We start from the raw sequence: 22,650 nt of genomic DNA, 5'->3' as shown, positions 1-22,650 counted from the left end.
GATTAGCACAAAAGAATCGCAGGAGCTTCCTCGCTAAAAGTTGCTATGGTTGTTCGGTGACGGAGGGCTGAAACAACTTCCCTTAGGCCCTAACGCGACGTATACATTTCGCGTAGATTCTCAGATATTTTAACGTTCAAACAAAGCTAAGAGAATGCGAAAATTTCATGTTAAAAGCACTCAAAGTTCTATCGGTCCTCGGACACATCCCGGAATCCGAGCACCGGTACGGCGATGCAGAGCTGATGCTGTCTCACAGGCGTTAATATCCAGATGATCCAGAGCGATCTTGCGCAAAAAACGGTATAAAGTCTCATTCCCTCATATTTTCACATTATACCTGCGTCAGCGAGCACAAAGAAGCCCGAAGTCGTCGGAAAGCAGCTGCACATTACGGCTACCACGCACCGAACAAACTCGCATCCGCCAGCTCTGGGCGCTGCCATCTTACCTGTGACGTCACGGCTCTTGGGCGGTCACGTGACGAGTGGTCACATTTGCGTAAAATATGGCGGCAACCGGGGGGGTGCCACTTCCGAACTTCCGGTTTATCACTCTAAGCCCCTCTACCTCGTTGGCACTGACACACTGTGATATATAAAATGTCTCCGTTATCTCCCTCGTACTTTTGTTGTTGCGTCGCATCATTATTGTCGTCTCTTCAAACTTAGGGGCGCACCCACATCTGTCTCAATGAATCGCCAAATGACCGGCAGGGGACGATCTCACAGATAATGCATGCTCCCTTAGTCTATCGTAGATGCATCTACCAGGCTGTCCGATATACTGCTTATCACACGATAGCGGTTTTCTATACACAATTCCCACTTCGCACGCTACGAACTGCTTTTTTATGCTTCTTTTCGCATCGCGCTGCGTGTGCTGCTCCCCTATCAATTCTACCACACGACTTTTCCAGTTCCTTGAGAGCGGAGAAAAGAACCGGGACTTCATGTCTCTCCGCCACCTTCTTAATCCTGTGGCTGACCTTGTGTACGTAGGGCACCACTACTGGTCTCACTCTCGGCTTGCCCTTCTCTGGGACCACACCAAACTCCCGAAGCCTTGGCAGCAGTGATTCCCCCACTCCTGTAAGGAGTATTGGTGGATAGCCCCCCTTCTTCAGCCTGTTCGCCTGGGATGTAAAATCCTCCACCATCCCGTGTGGACAAGACTTCGCCAAGGATGTGCGGAGACAGGTAAAAGCTATACCGATTTAACCACCTTAGAATGGTTGGAACTCTAAGGGAGCAGACACGTCTTTGATCAGCAATCGCATGTATGCTGGTGTTACGCTCCCAGATCAAAGAAGTGTCTCCTCCCTTACAGTTCCAACTATTCTGAGGTGGTTAAAAGAGGTATAGTTTTTACCTGTCTCCACGCATCCAATGGCGCCTCCTGATTTGTCGACTATACTTCCCAATGAATCGCCAAACTCTCTATATGTACGGCTCTGGCTACGCGTAATTACATTTGTTATAGTACATATAAAAGAAAATGTAACCCACATTTGTTGCGAAAACAAATCTTCGAAATTTATACGGGAGCACTCGTTGGCGACTGTCGCCCGTCAAAACTTCCGTTTATAGGGCTAACTCTGCAAGCGAGGATGGGTAGATGGATGATATTGGCAATGCCCTTTGTAACGGGCGGTAGCTTGCGCCACCTAGCCTGAAAGGGAGCACACACGCTGCTCACATCGACCTATTCACATTCACTGCCCCGTCCGAATGCCGCTCCATGAGTGTCCCGCTATCACCGACCACACAAGCTCGCGGCGAACTGCAAGGGGCGCTTCTCTAGCTATCATGATCATCGTTTTTGACGTCACGGGTAGAACAGACAGGGACAGACCGCGCAGATCTTGGATCCCTCGGCTCGTCAGCTCGCTTCATGCCCTGTTTGGATAACGCGCGGCGAAGCCTGTTTCACGCGTTGCGTTTATTTGGTGAAGTGATATTTGTAGTAGGACATTTTACCAAAGCTTGAAACAGTGACACGCGTAGTCGTGAGAATAAACACTTTTGACGCTGAGGTGTCGAAGCTCTGGGATGGTGGTGTGCTGTTTGCTAATGAAAGTAGAATATCCAACGCTTTGCCCCACTATGCATCTACCACGGCAAATGGGGTGTATTTTTTATTATGATTCGGACAAAATAAATCTGACAAAGGAATGTGTCATCAAATTAAAAATAGGAAATTGAAATACGAGAACCTCTCACGTGTGTAGTAAACATTTCAGTGAAAGCGACTCCGTGTTTCCTGTTGGCTCCAAAGCGTTGTATGAGTGCTGGTATCTTATTAGCTTCAAGTTGATTCCTTTTTGAATTTTGTAACCGCAGAGCGAAGCGGAGTCTGGCTTCCGGAGTCGTTTCAACTAAATCGCTGATTACTCACCCGGTCGACCCGAAAAGTGCGAGGCCCCCTCGCGATCGAGGCCTGTTAAATCCAGTAAGTCGGTGTTACTTCAGAGCCCTCCTTTATATCCTTATTTCTCCCTCATTGCTCTATTTCATGCATTATAGTATACTTTGAAGACAAAGATCGTTGTAATTTTTGTTTTGCTACACGGAAGTCGTCGTTTCACTATCGTTTTTGACCACTCGGGAAAGTTAGTTTGTGTCATAGGAATGGTAGTGATGGATGCATCTGAAATATGCTTGGCGATTTGCTGCCGATGCGGAGATCGCCTAGAAATAAGAAGTCTAAAACAGAGACTCGCTTGAAAACTGCACAGTTAGCTTTATCAGACTTCCAAAGTACGGTACCGCGTGAGATCTGCGCAGTAGCATGAGCTTGAATTCTAAAGCGATAGATAGTTGTCGCTACCGTAAGGATTTATATTGGGTTCACAACTTAATGAGAGAAAAGTGACCAAGATTGCAAAGAAGAGCGATAAGGTTGTAAGGTATTTTCTTTATTCTGAGATTACAGGATCGTAGCGTTCCTGGACGTATCTCCATCGTCGTCATTGAAGTGCATGTAGCCTTGACGCCGCAGTCGATTCCAATTCATGACCTGGGATTGCCTTTAAAAGTGGAAACAGAATGTAACGGTCGAAATTATTTACAACCAAACCAAGCTATAACCGCATTAAAAAAAAAAAAAAGAAACTGTGAGTGCGTAAGTGCAGTCATCTTAAAAATAGTGTATATATTTTTCTATGTCTCGTAGGAGTCACTTATCCGCAAATTAAACTTTCTTCGTAGCTGCTGCTGCCAGCCAAGTGCAAGAGAAAAAGGGAGGAAGAAGCAAAACAAGAGAAAATGACGTCATCGGATCTGTCCAGTGGCCGTTGCTCGTCTTTCTGTAGGCTCCAACGTTACTAGATTGCCTCAGCTGGGGAACTCACGCGGAGGCGGTACCCCCCCCCCCCCCCCCCCTCCCCCTTTACACACTTCAGTCCGCCTCCCGTCCTTTGAAGCCCCATCTTGATTTCATTTCGAAACGGTGTGTTCGGTAGAGTACAGTGGAGCGCCATCTAGACGCTGTGCTTCGAAATGTACGCATTCCATAGAACACACTGTAGTTACCATAGCAGCCACCCGGAGCGTCGAACGACATGAGACGGGAAGTAATGAGAGAGGGGGAAGGGGGAGGGGGCACTGCATGCTCTTGCAAGAAGCGTCTATGGGCAGTTCCGTAACTGAGCTAATCTAATAACGTTGGTAGGTTCGGAGATGCTGCGACGATGACGTCACGATGCCTTTCATAGATAAGACGCGGTAGACAGGTTCGCCGCATTACCAGCGGCAATTGACCTTTTCCTAGTAAGCGTCTGCACGTCCGTACACCCTTGGGGTTGCTTCCTTCTGTCAATATTTTCAAAGGGCACCGTCCAGCACGACCAACATTATCATCACCTACCTTCGCGCGTGCTTTTTCTTTTTCGACGATTTATTTATTGAGTATCGGTAGTATCGGGAATAAAAAGCATTGGAAACTGATACAGTGGCACCGTGTCAATGTCTTCTGACAGGCACAGGTATGTGGGTGTGGCTGCCCTTCATCGGTAGTTCGCAGACAAACTCACAGAGTCCTTACAACTCCTTACTCAAAAACAAACTCCTTACTCAAAAAAGGTACATTGCTGCCAGTTTTTCGATCTAAAAGTTAATTACGCTACTTACTGTCCATTTTTCCTGCAATTATCTAATTCAGGAAATAAGCTATGGTAGTCCGCTGCTAACTCAGTTCTTTTTTATTATTTTTATGTGCTTCAGCTTTCCTTTCGTATTATCTCTAGCATTTCCATTAGGCATGCAACAACAACAACACCTGTCCCCGTTCTAGATTCCCAGGCTATAAAAAGTAGAGTGAAAGCCGACGTCCCTTAGGATGCACCTTATAAACTCAATGCAGTTCCAGTTCCATTATATGTAACGAGTATGATATGCAAAACCACGTGGATTCTTTCTCTGTACCATGGTGCTTAGAAGCTTTCGCAGTAAAAACAACAACACGCAGTGAAGTTACTAGAGACAAACCCCTAAAATCAGTAAATGTAATTTCTATTGTCGTGTTGAAAATCACAATGACAACATGGTAACTTTCGGCTCCTTATAACCCATTAATACCTTTGATAGCTCCACTCGTTCAAGTACGTTTATTTATCTCTGGAAATACTTTTTTTTTATCTACAATACTGAATGCCCTTTCGGGATGTCTCAGGACTCAGGGGTCTGTTTTTTTATTATCATTATTAAAAAAACTTGGAGTTAGTATTTTCCGGCTATATCTCAGGCACGAGGTGCCGAAAGACCTGTCTACGCAACAGAAACCATACATTTACTCAGCAGTGCTTTGCCAAAATTATCTCACCAAGGTTTCCTGTAAACTAAGAGCTGCTGCTCGAACTAATTTAAAGTGGTCAGTGTTTTCAAAGTGTCAATTTTCCAAAGTTCAGTCCGACATTCGTTGTACTTACGCTGGCAAGATCCATTTTGGCAAACCATATCGTAGTAGCAATCGGGGCTGATTTTGCAAGGTCTCCCTGGACAGTGATGTAGAAATCAATGAATTAAAATATCACGGGAGGTTATCCTATGATTGATTAAGTCACAGCGTGCTCTTCTGCACCGTTTGCAGTATTCGGAATAACTTGTGAACTAAGTGAAGGGGTCGATTTCGGCACGCTAATTTGCGGGTTCCCCCCACCTCTCTATTCCCCCGTAAACCAGGTGATATGACGTACATGAAAACGTGCTCTGGCAACCTGGAACGTCAGATTCCACTTAAAGACTGCAAAATAGGCAACAGCCTTCACACCAGTCCGGGCTTGGCACAGGCGGGATGTCCACTTACCCTTATTCTTGCTGCAGGTGAATTACTTATCGCACTCTAAAGTCCGACAATTGAAAGTTCTATAGAACTTTCAATTGTCGGACTTTAGAGTGCGATAAGTAAAAAAAAAAAAAAGTTTTCAGGACAAATTAGGCATGGCACCTCAAACATGCAGTATACTCTTTGAGGTGCCATGCCTAATTTGTCCTGAAAACTTTTTTTTTTCCTAGAATCTACATTAGTCACTTTTTTGTCCGCGGGAGATATTGAAATAAATTTCACAGCAGCTAATTCGGGCAGTGCATCTGGAATGGACAACGAAGTCATCGCCTTTCCAACTAGATTAGAGGCCTGTCAGAATAAGCATCTGCAGGTCACTCACCAAATTCGACTAAAACAAAAGAAAGCTGATGATACGCTCGCCGGGATTAACACAATGACAGCTAACAGAGAACAAGAACTTACGATGGTCAATGAGCTAAAAATGACGTGAACCAAATTAAAGTCGCGGCTTGTCAAAATTCTAAGCTCACCAACCGAATTTCAAAAACTCAAAATGACCGAGCAGACTGAAAAAAAAAAATAATAATAATAATAATCTGCTCTTTTTTAGGGGAGGAGCTCCTTGGGGTCTAGCCTTGTCCGTCCGTCCGTCTGTCCGGACGGCGTCCGTGCTCACATAAAAATAAAAAAAAATGTTTGCGTGCTAATTCGGCTTGCGGCGAAGATAACAGGTCCACAACTTTTTTTTTTTTTAATATGACAAATGATAACATATCTATTCCCTTGATCCGCCTCTTTCAAGCATCACTTTCTTTATCTCAATTACCTCACGATTGAAAATTTTCAAAAGACATCCCATGTGTAAATCTGGGGACTACAGAAAAAAAAAATCGCAAAAATTAGACGAAGGACGAGTGAGACGAATGCACACGACAAGCGCCGAAGGATTATTTAAAAAAAAAACTACATTTTTGTTTCAAGAATATACCTTAAGGTAGCTTACTCCATTCCTCAATAGTCCGATTAAAGAGGAGCCTAAACGAAACACGAACTAATTCAGAATAACTACTATTGAGATAACACGAACTGTGCTCGTTTGGTTAAATTTACTATACATTATAAGGACCCCGTTCATTCTCGTGGCATTTGTCTAATCACTACAGCTCGGCGCAAATAATCCCAAATATCTCCGGTGTTTACATATGCGACGGTAGGAAGGTGATAATTTCGTTCGCAGGCAAATACGAGGGTGTACTTTTATTACAGGTGAGGACTGTAGTGTACCGTTTAGTGAATTGTCGATTGTAGCAAAGAAAAAAATGAAAATAAATTGCTTAACGTGTGACTTACCTATATTGCGAAATATGTCGTCTTCGTGCAACCCTCCATCCCGATCTTTCGATTAACCAAAAAAAAAAAAGCAATATATAAGGCATGGCCCTCATTTCACTAGACGTCACACGCTGATGCTTTCGCATGTTGTTTTTATGTATCTTTCTTTAGCACAGAAAAAAAAATATGTGCTGTGAGATGTCATCCAGGAAGACATCGCCGATTCACAGTATCATAGAAGTGACCATATATTAAAATATGGAATGCTTTTTTAACAGAGTTCCCCAATCCCAAAGATTTTTTTTTTTTTTACCCGTCCGCTTGTGCACTTTCCGCTAAATATAGCGGGAAAATTGACGGGAGGCGACCTATGTCAATTCCGTTTCCCCGCTAAAGTTTTCGTCTTTATCTCAACGTCAATCAACTTTTACCGCTAAATTTAGCGGGGAAATTGACGTCCTGGCGTAAACACCGCTTCGGTTTTCCCTCTAGATATAGGGGAGAAATCGACACCTCGTTGCCTAAACCCCCAATTCCCTTTCCCCGTTAAACTTATTGGGGAAATCGACGTCAGGTTACCTCATCTCACGTGACCCCTTCCCACGCCGCCCGTGCACCTAACAACAACTTCTATACTCACGTTGGTTGCAACGCTGTCGGGCGCACTCAAACGTAAATGTCTGAACAAGCCTTTAGATAGGCTAAACTGCGTAGATTAATCAAAACGTAGCTTTAGATGTCTGGGCTTTATGGGTGCTAAAACGGACGACCACTGGTACTTGGTGCTAGCACATTGTTACGTCCTTGGTTTATTATTTACATGGCGTCCATTGCCTTCTTGTAGGTTGTGTTTCTTTCATTTTTCGACGTGGGTGTGTCCTTTTTTCATGCCGACCTCGTGTAAACACAGTCGGAAGCAAATGTTCTGGCCGATGCATATCGTGCAGGTCTGAAGTTCCACAATACATTCGCATTTTTGTTTAACAAATTTACGCCAGAAACAAAGTACACCAGCACCACCCAAATCCAGCACACGGTTGCGTGCTTTGCGCACATTTGGTGGAAGCCACTTGAGAGTAAAGGCCGGTTCACAGAGCCCCGTTTTCTTGCGTTACGTTATGTTACGAAAGCTTATGTCTACTTATGACGAGAGTCACCGAGACATATGTACTTTGTATGAAGCATGACAACTAGTTGAAGGACAAGCTTTGCACGCGACATTCGGAGCACGGATGTCCAAATGATCCATAACTTAGCGGAAGAAAACGCAAAGCAAACTTGCCTGTCCGAGCTAAAGCTTGAACCAGCCTTTAGAACACAAGAAAATCCATGGTTGCAGCAGCGACTGACCCAACGTTCAAGTCCAATGCAGACTTTCTCCCTCTGAACACTTAATGCCCGAAAAGTGGCGCCGTTTTTATCCCGCCGTCAAGGCCCACACGTTGGCGGATTAGTCCAGAAAACGAGAGTTAACTTATGACTTAGGAAGAAAGCCTACCGAGAAGTGTGGCGCCAATAAGCGCCCCCGGCGAATCTCTCCAACCATGATGCTCTGGTTCTTTCGGACGAAAGGGCTATGAATAGCTCACAGGACGTCATCTAGCCTGTAGACTTCTTGAAGGCATGTTTCTGAAACCCAGACTCCCGCATAGGACACTTATGTCACGTGTTTTGTTTCTTCTTTTTTTATAAGGTGTCCATTCAGTTTAGAAAATGCCAGCGTTGACTAAAGTACATCTAAAAAGTACTTGAAGTAAATTACAAAGCAAATGAGAGGCTCTGTACTTCAGGTGAAGTACAAATACTTTTCAACGCAATCTTTCATAATGCCCCTGCACTCCCCTATACAGTTTTTTTTAACTGGTATGATTGCGCGGAAAAGCATCACCTAGGGTGCCTCAATGTCCTTCTGTTTAGGGTGATGCCACCCTTTGTAGTACCAGATGCCAACAGCACGCGCTCACGGGCAAAATACAAAGAAATCGACGAAAACAAAATGTCGCCATAGCACAGTCAGCGCCACAAGCGCGTGCAGGGACACGCTCTTTCACCTGCTTCTCAACAAAAAATAAAAATAAACGTGTGTGACAAAATGGCGAGATGCCACCACCCTAAGCAAAGCGCGCATGAAGGCACCCTAGCATAACCTATCCTTCATATATTTAGGTAGTGTAGCGACGGGCCTGCCGAAAATTAGAATATGATTCGAAGTGATTCAAAATCCGGATGATCTGTAAAAGAATAAACTCAACTGGTAATGTCCTAACATTAGTGTCATAAGTGGGATGCCGGGTCACCAGCCCAAAATGTCTTCGAGAAGTCTACAGCCAAACTTATGTACACGGGCTGTTCTCGACCTTGGTGCCCAAAGGAACCAAGTCATCACGGCTACAGAGGTGCGCTTTTCGTCATCACTTATCAAAAAAATCATCAACGGCAAGTTTTTTTGTACCATACTTCTCGTCAAAGCTGAATGCTGGGCTAGTTGGTATTGGTCTTGGGTTGCCGAAGGCATGGTAGCGCTTTTTTGGACGAGGACAAAAGAAACAAAGACAAGACAGACACGAGCGCTGTGTCTGTCTTGTCTTTGTTTCTTTTGTCCTCGTCCAAAAAATCGCTACCATGCCTTTGGCAACCCAAGACCATACTTCTCGGTAGGCTTCCTCCGACATTCGTAACATCACCTGCTTTCAGGATCAATCCGCTGACGTGAGAGCCATCATTGAGTGATGAGAACGTCACTGTCTTTTGTATATCGGGTTTTCAAAACAAGCGAGTGCGCGCTTGTCTGGAACGTTTGGCAGGTGGCCTGTGTAACTATCGACTGTGCCTTCCACTCGAACTTGCAAACATCCTACTATCTTCGAAAATATCGCCAAGCGTGATTAAGTAGACGGAACGAATTGAATATCATCAAATATCCGCATAACACCCAAGTGCGTATAGAATTTGGGTTGCGCTGGTATACCACATCTCTCTCGCAAATTCTTAAAAAAAGAAAGCAAATTCGTTGGAGATTTATATGTTTACACAATGTATATCGATCGGCCAGGTAATTTTCTTCAGCGTGTACTACATAAGAGCGGCAAAACAAATAGAAACACAGTCCCGCCAACGGAACACAAATTTGACGGTGGACACAATTTACAAGGAGCAAAAGAAGAAGGGGGGGGGGGGGGGGGGGGGGGGGATAGCCTTGCAATTTAGCGAACCGGAGGATGAAGACAGAGATTCTACAACGACATAGACGCCTAAATTAAAGCAATTACTTTCATTTAGATACAATGTTTTCGGTCTTAAAAATCATCACAAAATAGGCTGATCCTACATAAAAATAAAATTTTCTGAGTCTTAAAAAGAGGTGGAAGTTTAATACAACCAAGCTGGTGTATGAATTTATAGTACGTAACAAACATAGGGTATTGGTCCGCTATTCGCGTGTGAGAAACGTTTGTCAACGGCATTGTGAATGATTCTATAATAATAAATCTATAAGAATAACCTGATAATATATCAGAATAACATGAGCAAAAAAAAAGCGCTATTTAAACAATTAAATTTTTGACGGAAAAAAATCTGTAAATTCAAAATACTGTGCCCGGTTATGGTGTTTCTCTTAGTGCTCTATAGATAACAAGTAATAAATGTTAGCGTCCTGTTTTTTCTCCTCCGAAGCTTGGGAAATACACATGCATTAAATTGCCTGCAGAATATCTAATAGCACCTTATTATTACTGTAAACCACACGTTTGTTTGCTAAAACAATAAACCTGATAATTTCATCTATTGCAAACTATCAAAATACAGGATGAGCTGTATCATACTCACACAGACAGAAGCCAGACACACAATTCAAGTTTTTGCGGCACTCGCTGTTGTCTTTGCAACGAAACGCTGGACACAGACATAGAAGAGCAAACCATTAGAAAGAGAAAGAGCTGGAGGTAAAAAAAATTCACAATAAAATGCGCAGTGCTCTAAGAAGCAAACGAGCGTCATGGTAGAATGGCCTTGGTCTACTTCTCTTAAGCGAACATAGGAACCACACGCGTTCACTAAGTGAAGGTTCTGGAAGTTCCCGCTGCACAGATATTAATCGTGTCAACCGTCCTCGCCATGGACATAGCCAAGGGAGGAAGGTAAGAACAAGGACGCCTTCCTAACCACCTCGAATTTTTTCCGTTGCAATTTCTCCCTTTCACGAACACCATCAAAAGATGAATGTGCTTTAGATACTTAATCTGTTTTGGCAAGAGCCCTGATTCAGAAAGCAATATGACTACGATGAAAGACAAGCCACCCCAAATAGATAACCTTTATCGTCCACAATGCCACTTCTTATCAGACGTCTTTTTTCAAAGGACTGGTCGCCTTTCATAAAAGCTCCAAGCCCCGAGTTATTCCATTTTTGAGGAGGCGTAACGCACCAATATTGGGTCTCTCGCGAGAAAGCTGTGTAGTGAAATCACGCTGTCCTTCCCTGGTTCCGGCCCAACATTTTCCCCTCGCTGCTGTAGTCTACGTCAAGTTAGACCACCATATTTTACGTCCATCCATATGATGAAAAAAATAGTATAACTTTAACTTGTGCAATTTGTTGTGCCGGTCATGAAGTGTTTCATGCTAGTCAAATGCGCGTCTTGGGAAAGTTTTTTATGTGTCTATATTAGACAGAGAAATAAATAATATATATATGTAGTAATAACTATATATATATATATATATTAGAACGGGAAAGAAAGAAAACCTGCGCCACTTATCTCAACCAGCGCTCTAGTGTTTTTGTGCTCAGCAACAGACGCTGAGTCAAATTGGGAATGCCGGTTCATGTGAGCGCACAGTTTTAATTTACCCGTCAAAACATTTCTATATGTGAATCCATCTAATATGTCTCGCACCGACTAAATAATTTTTTTTTTGTGTACACACTGCATTGCTTCGTGACAAGAAAGAAATTAAGTTACAAAAAAGCTGATAAACGTAACGTATTTTCTTTTTTAGTTTGAGTGTTGTATGCGTGTGTGCCACTATAGCCTATTGCTGGATTTCACCTTTCTTTAACTGTTGTATTTGTTTAGCCGTTTGACCAATCAAGTTTGATGGTGTTTTTCTTGTTTAAGTGTACTTTTCATTTGTTCTTTGTATATTTTCAAAATGCGTGTACTGTAAAAGTCTCTATTTTCGCAGTCTCAATATTGCGAGAATTCGGCTTAGTGTGAATTTCAGGCTTATAACGCGGGCAAAAACATCGCGATTGGGAGCGGTATGTTATGCCTTAGTTACCATGGGGAAATATAATTCACGGGATATATTTCGTGCTAGTCCAAAATTCGCAAAATTCGCGAAGTTTGAGTCGTCTACAGCAGATCCTCCATCATCGCAGTTCTAGGAAAATCTAATAGTTGCTGAAAGAAAAAAAAAAAAAAAGAAGAACGTAACGATTTTTAGAATTTTTCGTCAATGATGCCCGTGGCCGCGGTTTTCACGTAACGATTTTTAGAATTTTTCGCCCGTGACCGCGGTTTGTCAAGGATTGTGCAAGTATGGGGAGGAATCATTCGGCATCGACTGCTGCGACTTTTTAAAGACGTATTTTCCGGTTTAAAATTCGCACTGTTTCCTAAGTCCCACCACCCTGCATCAATTAGTATGAGCCACACATATTGGTGCAGTTGGTGATAACGTTGTATTTATATCCCCTATTCCTTGGACCATCCTCAGACAGCAAATTTCTCGTTTATCGAAAATGTAGATGCGGCCTACACCTGGCGCAGTTAAGGACCATACTTATATTTAAAAAGAAAAAAAAAAAAAAAAACACGCATATAATTCCTCTTGTTTTCTAAGACCGACAAAAAGTTTTGGGAAAAAAACGGCGACTTATACATAAAAAAATTTGATTTTTTTTATACGGGTTTCCCAATCTTGTACTATGTCAAAAAGCGCAGAAAATTAAAATTGACAAAAAGGAAAAAAAAAAAAAAAAACGAAATGTGCAGTGTATGATTAACAAGTGGTTTTATTGAAGTTGACCGGCTATTTTTTTATCATAAAGGTAGAGACAATTCAATCATCCGATTGTATACATGCTAACGTACGCTAACTAGACAAACGAACACTGTTATTTTTTTTTTAATCAAAGACGAGAGAATATTAGTTCAGTTATTGCAAGGAGTACAGGCAACTACAGAGGAAAGTCGTAATCAGGGTGTAAGATAGACAGGTGGGGAAACGAGAGCCAAATGAGCGATCGCATTGTGTCCCCCTCGGTTTTCTCTTTTTCTGTGGCGCCATCTATGTGGGGCACCGCGAACTCTCACTCCAGGTGGGCGACCGGTGGCGACCTGCTAAACTGACGGAGATGGTTTCCCGTGGATTTTTGGTGAAGGACTGTCGTGCTCTCGGTCTATTCTGCGCACTCTCCCATAAAATTCCACGCAAATTCAATTCCGATTTTTTTCTTCTCGCCGCAGCGCCATCTGTCGCAAGTCGGGGGTACCCGCAAGCAGACGAGTACACAATACGGTCACGGCGCTGCGGTTGGCTTCTATGGGCCGTTTCCCCACCTGTCTATCTTACACCCTGGTCGTAATCATGAAATGATATTAAAACCACAAAATGGTGGCCTCGTTTTGCATGGACAGTATTTACACATTAAGTTATATAAATGTAAAAATAATATTAACTTAGTGAAAGTTAAATAAAATAGGAGCTTCCGCATACTTACCCTTGCAGCTACCAGCATCACAGATCTTAGGGCTCATGCACTGCACGTGCGTTACGCAACTAAAAATCAGCTCTGTACAATAAAGTAGAAGTGCAAAGCATTAGCAAGAAAAACGACTCGAGGTTGAAGGTATAAAAAAAATTACTGTGCTCAACGAATTAAAGCAAAGTCACAGTGGCGCGTGGCATTATCGTGCTTCCGCGCCTTGTGTAAATGAGCACAAAAAGTACGCGCTCTCAATCACAGTACCTCATAAGGAAAGCCGCAAAAGACGGAGGAAAACAAGGGACAAGATATTCAGCGCTAGGAAAAGTGCGGCGGTCAACTGTGAAACTATATTCCTTTATCTGAAACCACCTGAGAATGGGTAGAGAACTAGAGGTATCCGAGGCGGCAGGAAAAACAACCAAGGCAGCGACAGATTCAGCTGACTCGTTTATTCAATAGCAACTTCGTATAAACATTTTCAAGGTCACTATAGCCAATCACACACACACACACACAAAAGACACAAGTTCCGCGAAGCAAACACACGTAAAAACGCCTGCCGTGGTATTTAGTGTATATGTTTGTGTTCTGAACTCGTGGGCGACCGTTGGAAGCGAATGGCGGCGAAGCACTCGTTCGTGACACGTGTCTTGCAAGTTACCCACAACAATGATTCTGGAGTTGTAAGAAACACAATGCGTGGATTTTATCAAAAGACAGTGACACTTTTCCCGGGATTGGGCTGCCGGTTCTGGCGCTGATCTCGCGGGCTTTACCCATGTACACGAAACTATTGCTGAAGATGCAAGTTCCACGCACAAACCCGCCGCTGCGTGGCACTTGCGCGCAACACCAAGACGATAGTAAATAAGTGTTCCTGTTTCGCGTGGGGTTTAGAGATGAACATTCGAGACATTTTCATATGTGAACCACACGCAAACGGTGCAAAGAAGAAAACACGCGGGAATTAATTTATATGCATTATCCCGACGGCCATTGAGCAATACAGAATAACGACTAGATCGACCCAAGTGTGAAAAGACCGACCTCACTAAGCGTTCGGGGCGGGCGTGGCGCCGCCATAACTTTCGTTCCCAGGACGCAGACGGCAGTGCACGAGAGGGCTCGTGCCGCCTCGTGCTCTACAAACGCACACCTCCAGCGAGCTTGTCTCACGTGCAGAAAGACCGAAGTGCCCTCGATGCATTGCGGTAGCGTATACTCAAACATGGCTGGTGAGATCGGTCTAATGGATTCGATTGAATAGGATAGTGTCAGCAGCTTAGTGTGAAACGACGATAGTTAGTTTTGCGCATACATTCTACAAAAAGTTTTGTAATCATAGAGACGTGTCCTTCGTAGTTTTGACAGGTTGGGGTTGGGTTTCCGTTTCCGCATTTACAAAATTTTCGTTCGTTTTCGCGATATCCAAAACAGTCGAGCTTCATTTTGTAAACAATACATGCACACATATCCATCAGATGAAGTGCTTCTTACGATATTCATTAAAGTAGGTATTTATTAATGCGTTAGCATTAGTGCCCCGGTACATGCACTGGCCTTGGACTGGTTTGGAGCACACTTATAAATAAAGTTCGCAACGTAGCCACGGGATGGCGTCACAGCCCCACAGGCTGTTGAAACTAGCAAAGAAAACACCTGCAAGCGCAGGCAGAAGGCAGCGGGGTGCATATTTTGAAAGGCTTGGCGATTGGACGCGTAGCAACGGAGGCCGCACTGGATTGGCTGGTTATAGGGAGCGACGCCGTGACGTAACCACCCTAGCAACCGAAGATCGCCGGCGACGTCCCCCTTCGCCAATTTCGGCGCCGCGCTGAGGGGGCGGCGGGAGTATCTGTGGAGCTTGTGTTTTGTACAACGCTCGTGTTCCGATAAGCGGTCATTTATACAACCTTTAGTTTGCCTGCGTCTTCGCAAAACCTACATTTGTTGGAGCAAAGGGGGTCCTACGGCCCAGCTTATAATCTATGCGAAAGGAAGTGCTAATATTAAACCTGTTGGGCTAATGCCTTGATGTCGTGGAATATTCTGGGAAAATAGGGGAGGACTATCGCTTCGAAGATTTAGTACTGTTTTTAACTATTTTTTTTAGACATCGACAGACGAACTGTCTTGAAATATACTCCCGAGGTTAAGTTGCGATTCTGAATCGCTCTATAAAACGATTAAGAGATTAACTAATTCAATGAGAACTGAACTTTTGAGCTGATACATTGAAAACATTTCGAATTATTGCCACATTTGCATGCTTTAAGTGGCAGTTACTAAACCAGAAAGATGTTTTGCTGCGTATTTTGCATACTCTCAGCAAAGGTCATAATAAGTTGAAAATTTAGGTATAATAAGTACCCGTCTATCGGCCTTTCTAAGGAAAACTAACTCGGGAGCGCTTTCACCCACTCATTTCTCGAGAGATTCGGCCAAAGACACGTTGGTAGAGTAATCCAAAACATCGTCCACGTAGTGGCTAGCGGAATGAGCTGGAATGCACGAGCGGCGACCAAGCAGTACAAGGCTGTCTAGCCGGGCAGTAAGCCAAGGGGCGGAGCGGCAGCGGCCGTCTTCAGATTCGTGGACGCACCCACGCGCTCGATATCACGCTCCTCCTTCGCCGCGCGCATAGCGTACACGCGTACGCAAAGGAATTGCGAGTCGGGAGTGCGCATGCGTAGAACGCAATAGAAAGGATAGCGTATTGCGTACGCACGCAACGCTGGGGCTTTTCCGTGATAGCGGGCTTTGCGGGAAGCTCTCGAAAAATCTCGCGTCCAGCGAGAGCACCAGTTTCAAGATGGCGGTTACCTCGACTGGCGCGGCAAAAAGGACGTGGTGTTCGCGAATTCAGTGTTACGTGATATTGTGTGGTGTTCAGCTCGGCGATTCTTTCTGGGACCACCGCAGTCGAATCAGATCGCCGTGCAGCTGAAGGGGTGCATAGTGAAAATGTTCACCGCTCAGAATGTGCGTGAACGGTGCGATCTACTCAAAGCTAAGCCTATTCGCGCAGTTCACCGCCGACGGACGAACGACTCTTCAAGAAATAGCCCAAATCGTCGCTATGCACTGGATAGATTTGTTCCATGGTACGTCATAGATTGGTTCCCGCGACAGCACTGATAAAAGGTGCCGTTTCCACGGGACGATCGACGGAGGCTCTGTAATCGAATTTGGCTACGTACTCGTACTCATATCCTCCGTGCCTCACAGAAAACCTCGCTTGACCAGACAGCTGCGGCTTCGTTTAATTTGAAATAAAATTATTGAAAACGTTTTCATTTTTAATATTTCTTTTGAGGAGCATGGTTGCGCTATAACACGCGGAATTCTATAGGTCTCTAGCAAACTTAACCAAGATTTTGCGAGGTGTTCACTCGGCAACGTAACGCACAACTGAAATGGGTCCGAGCAGGTCGTTTCAATGCGAAAGCATCAACTGTCCCATGGAGCGCAGCCGGTGGCGTCTGTAACCACGATAAACGGCACCTAAAAACCCGTAACAGCGAAACATGGCACCTAAATTGGCTGCGACGCGTCAGCTTTGTCACGGAAGCCGGCGCGGCCGCTCGAGGTCGAAGCGAACACGCCTCAGAAATAAAACACAAAGAAAAGCACAGCAACGCAGATGCATCGTCACGGAAACCGACGGGGACGCTCAAGGTCAAAGCGGACGCGCTTCAGAAATAAAACACCAAGAAAAGCACAGCTACGCGATGCTTCGTCACGGTAGCCGTCCTGAAGTCGGCAAGGTTCCCCGCGCACGTGCAGTGGGGCAGCGTGATGTCATTGCCGCAGCGCCGTGTGCGATAGAAAGATGTGGCGCGCTGCTTGTAGGAATGCGCTATGCGTGTAGGAATGCGCTGTGCGTGTAAGAATGCTTCCGCATTCCTACACGTAAGCAGTCTTAAGTGACTCTGCCGAATTTTTTAGCGTACGCTATACTATTGCGTATGGCGTACGTAAGAGCCAGCAACACTAAACTCAAACTGTCTATTGTAGCTATTATGCGCGCTGCTGCGAAGGAAGGGGAGGGAGATTTCCCGCGCGGGGTATGCGTCAACGAGTCTGAAGACAGCCGCCGCTACTTGGCTCGCTGCCCGCTCGACTGCGCGGACTGTACTGCTTGGTCTTCGCTCCCGCATTCCAGCTCGTACCGTTAGCCACTGTACCGTTCTTGGAGAGCGTAAAGCGGCGTTTCCAGTGCACAATGTCCTCGACAACGGAGACACTTCAAACGGGCGGATTACACTTGTGGGCGGAGCTTCTACACCGTTCTTGACTCGTCACCGACTATTAGCCCCGAGAGCGAGCACAAGCGTCGCTGCGGTCGCCGCTCCCGGATTGGGTGAGGTGTACCGTGACGTCAGGGGGAGTACTCCGCTCCGCGATCTCGCACCGGCTCGCCTCCCAGCACCGGTTTCCTGGTTTGGCGCTGTGGGCCGCAAGCTCTTCGAGGAGCTGGACTTCGTTTACCTGGCGGTATTGACGTGCTTCCGTACATTTTATAAGCCTGCTTGTCCCTTTTACCTTTAAAATTGGGTTACAAATACCGAAAGCTTTCGGCGGAGGCTATTCGATGAACCTCCCCGTCCGTCGACGCGACACAAGGCAATCTTGCGAAGGGTCGGTGAAGCGATGGCGCAAGCGTTTCAGACGCTGGAATTCTCTTCCTTGCACGTTCATGATTTAAGACGATATTAGATCCCGCTTTCAAGGCATTTGAAAGGGCATTTATATCATGGGCCTTTGGGTGGTCGGCAAAGTAGCTCGCGACCCTGACTCTGCGCTGCCACTCTGCATCCGCTGGTTCGCAGATGTTTTAAAGGCCGTGCGTCTGATGATCTTGAAAGTGCTCGTGGAACAGGGTTGTTTTACATAAATGTAGCTTCTTCGCGAATTAATTATATAGTTTATACACGTATGCAGGCATATTTCTTAGAAGCTGCACAATTACTGGAAATTAGTTTGTATGGTAGCAGCAAAAAAGGCCGAATTGCCCCCAGTTGTCTGTATGATATGTATTGAACTGCCAAACTATGCACGGCAATAGTGCCGTAATATGGAATGTTTATAATTTTTCTTGACATTCTTTATTCCAGCCTATTCCGAAAATACACCGTTTAGTCTGAATTGTCATTTCCAATTAAAAGAGACAGTGCTGCAGGTCCCCAAAAGCTTCCTCAGCCTCCAAACTCCCTACAGCTGGACTCTCTGACATCAGAGGAAAACAGGAGTAAAAGCAAGCATTCGAACGTCTGTCCAGTGGTAGATGCAGCACTAGCAGCAGAAAATGTGTAACATGTGAAGGGCGACAGTCTGCGCGAGAAAAGCTTCTGGTATTTTAGCTTCAGGACAATTCGATTTAAGTAAAATCTCAATTTTAGGGCTTAAGGGGCTAATAACGAGCTAGACACCTTCGCTTACGGTTGTTATACATTACTTGAGGGTTGATATAAACAAGTCCACAAATACCACCCGTGTAGTCCATTGAAATACTTTCCGAATCCAGCAAAGGTCAAATGCAAGCAATGTATATAATAAATGTTCCTTTTTTGTATTTTTACTTTTCCCCTGCACTTGGGCTGTCTTACTTGTGATTCTTTCTTGATGGCCCAAACTGTATTTAACATGTTGCTCGAGCAGCATGCAGCTTTTCTGCTTCGCCGATCTTGTTTAAAAACAGAGATACAAAAAAAAATAATATACATAACCTGCCAATTCGTTCAGACCATCAGCAGCATTTACTGTGCGAGATGTAAATCTATAGTGATGCTCCTGCAATTGTGGCCATATTTTTTTTTATTTTCATTACCAGCTGCGATTCATGCGTTGCCTGCTCTGTCAACCATGCTTAAAATGTTGGTTGAAGTTTCGCCTGTAGCTACAGACCATACCTCAATAAAGGTTGATATAAAAATTTACACTTCCTACGAAAATACACGCGAAAAAAAATTAAATAGAAACGAGCGCGCCGTCAGCTAGCGTCGTCACAGCCTCCGCAGGGCGAACGGGCCGAGTCGGGGAAAAATTCTCTCCTCGCCGTGACATCACCCCGGTTTGCCGTAAGGGGGCGCCACGCGAACTTCTCGGGGCGTGCCATCTTGTTTCGAATGTCACCCACGTCACGCCTTGCCTGTCGCGCTGCGAGTGGTTGTCGCTTCGCGGTTTCACGAAAGTGGTTGGGAGGAATCGGTCCCAAAGCCCGCTGGCAAAAACGCGTCCCAACCACACGATCCCATCCACTTTTGTTGTTGAAAATGCGCGGATTCGCTTCCACGGTCACCGGGCCATAAGTCCGGCTCCCTTGTTTCTTCTAACACCCCCCCCCCCCCCCCCCCCCCCCCCCCCCCCCCCCCCCCCCCCAAAGCGCCAGCGGCAGAAAGTCGAGAGCTCGAACAGGGAGAGCGAGTCATCACGTCTCCGCTTCACCATACTTAACGTCTAGGGACACCAGTGAGGAATATTATATAGATTAGAGCTCGAATGACACTTACCACGAAAAGGATAACCTTGAACGGCCTCCCCTGAAGACGCTAAAATACAAACTCAGAAGATCAGGACAGTAAAGTGTGTAAAACCTTTCGAAAGAAAAGAATAAAAAAAAAAATCTATATATCTAAAGAGACCGGGTTCCCAGTCTGAAAACGATCAACGACATGATTACACACGATTCAAGTAAAGTACCGGGTGTTTGTGAAGAGATAAATACTGCGTGACTCCCACCGCAAAAAAAAAAAAAAGGAAACAAAGAAGCTATACCCATTGTCGGTCGGCATGTCTACACTCGCCAACGAAATATAGCAGTAGCGATTAAAACCAAATACCAAAGCTTGAGTATTTGCCGTCGTTTGATTCAAAGGGTATACGAGGTTTACGAACATTTTCAATAAGAAAATGTTGACCAACGAACCCTACTAATAGAAGGTTAAAAGGCGAGAACAAAACGGGACGAAAAAAGACACACGTACGACACGGACAGGCCCCAACTTCCAACTGATTTAACGCAATAATTCGGGTGGGCATCTTGCGGAGCACAGCAAACGATGCGGGTGCCAACCTTTGTTACAGCGCACAAGGTTTATCAAGAAAGGGAATCAGAAGGTGGAAAGAGAATGAATCGAAGCTTATACACAGAGCGGCTGACAGATGCGTAAGCGTGCCATCCTTTATCTACTGACAAAGAAATTGTGTTTCTTGAGGGCCGTGTGTAATGAGCGAAAGAAACTTTTATCAGTTGCACGTGTTTAGGCGATTGGGATCAACAGTTTGATGATGATTCGTGGTTCATTAAATCAGTTGGAAGTTGGCGCCTGTGTCGTACGTGTGTCTTTTTTCGTCCTGTTTTGTTCGTGCATTTAACCTTTTAATCGAAATGAACCAACTAGCCCCAACCAAAGTTTTATTGCCTACTGATAGATTGAGATAAATTGTGTATGCTACCGAGAATGATTTTCATTTTCACACCTCTATCTTTGACATGGATGGAAAATGTGCTCGCGGACTTTCAGTACTTAGACGCCCGCAGTAAACTTATTGTCATATTCGTGCTCTTAGCGTTTAGCTTTCATTTGAATACACGACAACTTTGGGTCCACACCTCATGAAATCAGAAGATTTCAAACACCACCACGCCGCAGTACTGGCGGTTTTTAATATACAATGAGAAAAAAGCACGCCGGCCTTGCCCAGTCGCACAATTCACTAAGATCAACAGGCATATAAAATATATATCTTCGTGCGGCAGAATTTGCTGTCCTGACAATTTGTACAGCAGCGTTGTAAATAAATACTTTATTTTTAAATGTATTGCCTGACCGCTCAAGCCCGAACTCATAGTTTTATATTTGGCGATTTCTCCTGTTGAGAAAGAGTTCGAGCAGCCGAGGTGATCACTCCTTGGGCAAAGAGCTTGCGCTCGTAGCTTAGTAGTGGTATTGTCGTTCCGGTCGATTTACATGAGAAAAGAATGAGAAGCCAATATTTAGACGAAGCAATACTTCATCCAAAAGAAAAACAGAATCGTGCTTAGTGCGTGAACATGTTATATATGAGCAGAGTCTTCTCTTACTTATTCTGGATAAATGTCTTAGAAATGTCTGAGAAGCTTCGATAACGATACCCGATAAAAATTATTACGCAAAGGCAAAAACTAAGTATCGGATGTCGTTATCGTATAACAAAAGGAATTTGCTCAAACGCACTACCCCTACTAACTCAAAAGTGCAGATTACGTGCTTGGTATTTCGATGTGGTAAAGTTACTCCACATTACGCTTCGTGAGATGCAATATGTGCAAAATAAAAGATAATAAAAAAGAAACTTACAGCTTGACAGAATGCACAGTAGTAGGAGAACAATGGCCAGATTTCCCATGACTGAAAAAAAAAAGTACACTGTTCAACCCCTGAATTCCGCAAAAAATCGCGATAATTGGGACGGTCGCCTTCTAAAATTTCGTACGTAGTATGTTGTATCAGTAAGCGCATAGTCACGTAGTGTTTATTTGAGATCACGAGTAAAATACTGACCGTTTATTTATGCTTAAAAAAGTGTCTCCAGCAAATTTTACGATATTACAAACTGCGTAGCTTTGTTCTTTCGCTTATGAATTACCAACGCACTAGCACATATACAGGGTATTTTTGGAAACGCGGGCCAAATCACTCATGCAAAAACTACGCATCTCACAGAAAAAAAGTTGATGCCGTATTGAGGTAGAAATGCAGGAGAGTTGGAGCACGAATGAATAACTTAAAAGCAGCGCACAAAAAGGCAGGGGCAGAGAAAGAAGCCCACAATAATTAAGGTATCTTCGAAGATACTGGCACGGGGCATGCAAAACTGGAAAGAGAGGTGCTGGAGCCGCACACCTCCTAGATAGGAAGGCCTCAGCGCGCTTTCCGCATGGTCGAAAGAGAAGGCCGACATAATAATGATCGCAGCACGTCATAAAATACCCGCCGAAATAGAAAAGGTGGAGCGGCAGGCAACGGATGAGAGGAGAGCCACGTGACTGGCGCCCCGCTGCGGCGAGACGCCGAAACACACTTCTCCCGAGCGAACAAGTGTGTTTCGGGTCCTCGCCGCTGCAAAAGCTGGGCGCTGACGTTCAGTTTCCCCGAGAAATGGCTCTTTGATGCTCTGTGCTACGAGATCCTCGCGCTCCAAATCTGCGACCAAACACTTTAATGCTCCGTCGTCGAACTGCGACGCTTTCTGAGTACAGAGGAGGCTATGACAGAGATTAATGGTTGTGAGACGCTTCGAGACGCGGTTGCGGCGACGCTGGCACAAGCCAG

General features: G+C 44.7%; 1 protein-coding gene across 1 annotated transcript; it reads right to left on the bottom strand.

Moving 5' to 3' along the window:
• Positions 1–2,896: 2,896 nt before the first annotated feature.
• LOC8034216 lies at positions 2,897–21,724 on the bottom strand. Its single transcript, XM_042289988.1, has 7 exons — positions 21,676–21,724; positions 19,846–19,875; positions 13,346–13,417; positions 10,447–10,512; positions 6,637–6,681; positions 4,928–4,993; positions 2,897–3,028 (listed from the first exon to the last, which is right to left on the bottom strand). Exons 1-7 carry the CDS (start codon positions 21,722–21,724, stop codon positions 3,012–3,014), a joined length of 345 nt encoding a protein of 114 aa, XP_042145922.1. The 3' UTR covers positions 2,897–3,011.
• Between the last annotated feature and the right edge of the window lie 926 nt (positions 21,725–22,650).

Source organism: Ixodes scapularis, unplaced genomic scaffold, assembly GCF_016920785.2.
Source record: "Ixodes scapularis isolate PalLabHiFi unplaced genomic scaffold, ASM1692078v2 PGA_scaffold13__105_contigs__length_92229423, whole genome shotgun sequence".
Classification (NCBI taxonomy): domain Eukaryota; kingdom Metazoa; phylum Arthropoda; class Arachnida; order Ixodida; family Ixodidae; genus Ixodes; species Ixodes scapularis.
Note: the sequence above shows the minus strand (reverse complement) of the source record. Positions and strands in the feature narration are given on the sequence as shown.

Excerpts from the sequence above, each read along its gene's own strand:
- LOC8034216 (XM_042289988.1), bottom strand. The coding sequence starts at position 21,724 with ATGGGAAATCTGGCCATTGTTCTCCTACTACTGTGCATTCTGTCAAGC. Across the intron at positions 19,876-21,675 it reads ACTGTGCATTCTGTCAAGCT|GGGAGGCCGTTCAAGGTTAT; the intron begins GTAAGTTTCTTT and ends TAGCGTCTTCAG. Across the intron at positions 6,682-10,446 it reads TGTGTCTGGCTTCTGTCTGT|ATCGGGATGGAGGGTTGCAC; the intron begins GTGAGTATGATA and ends GTTAATCGAAAG.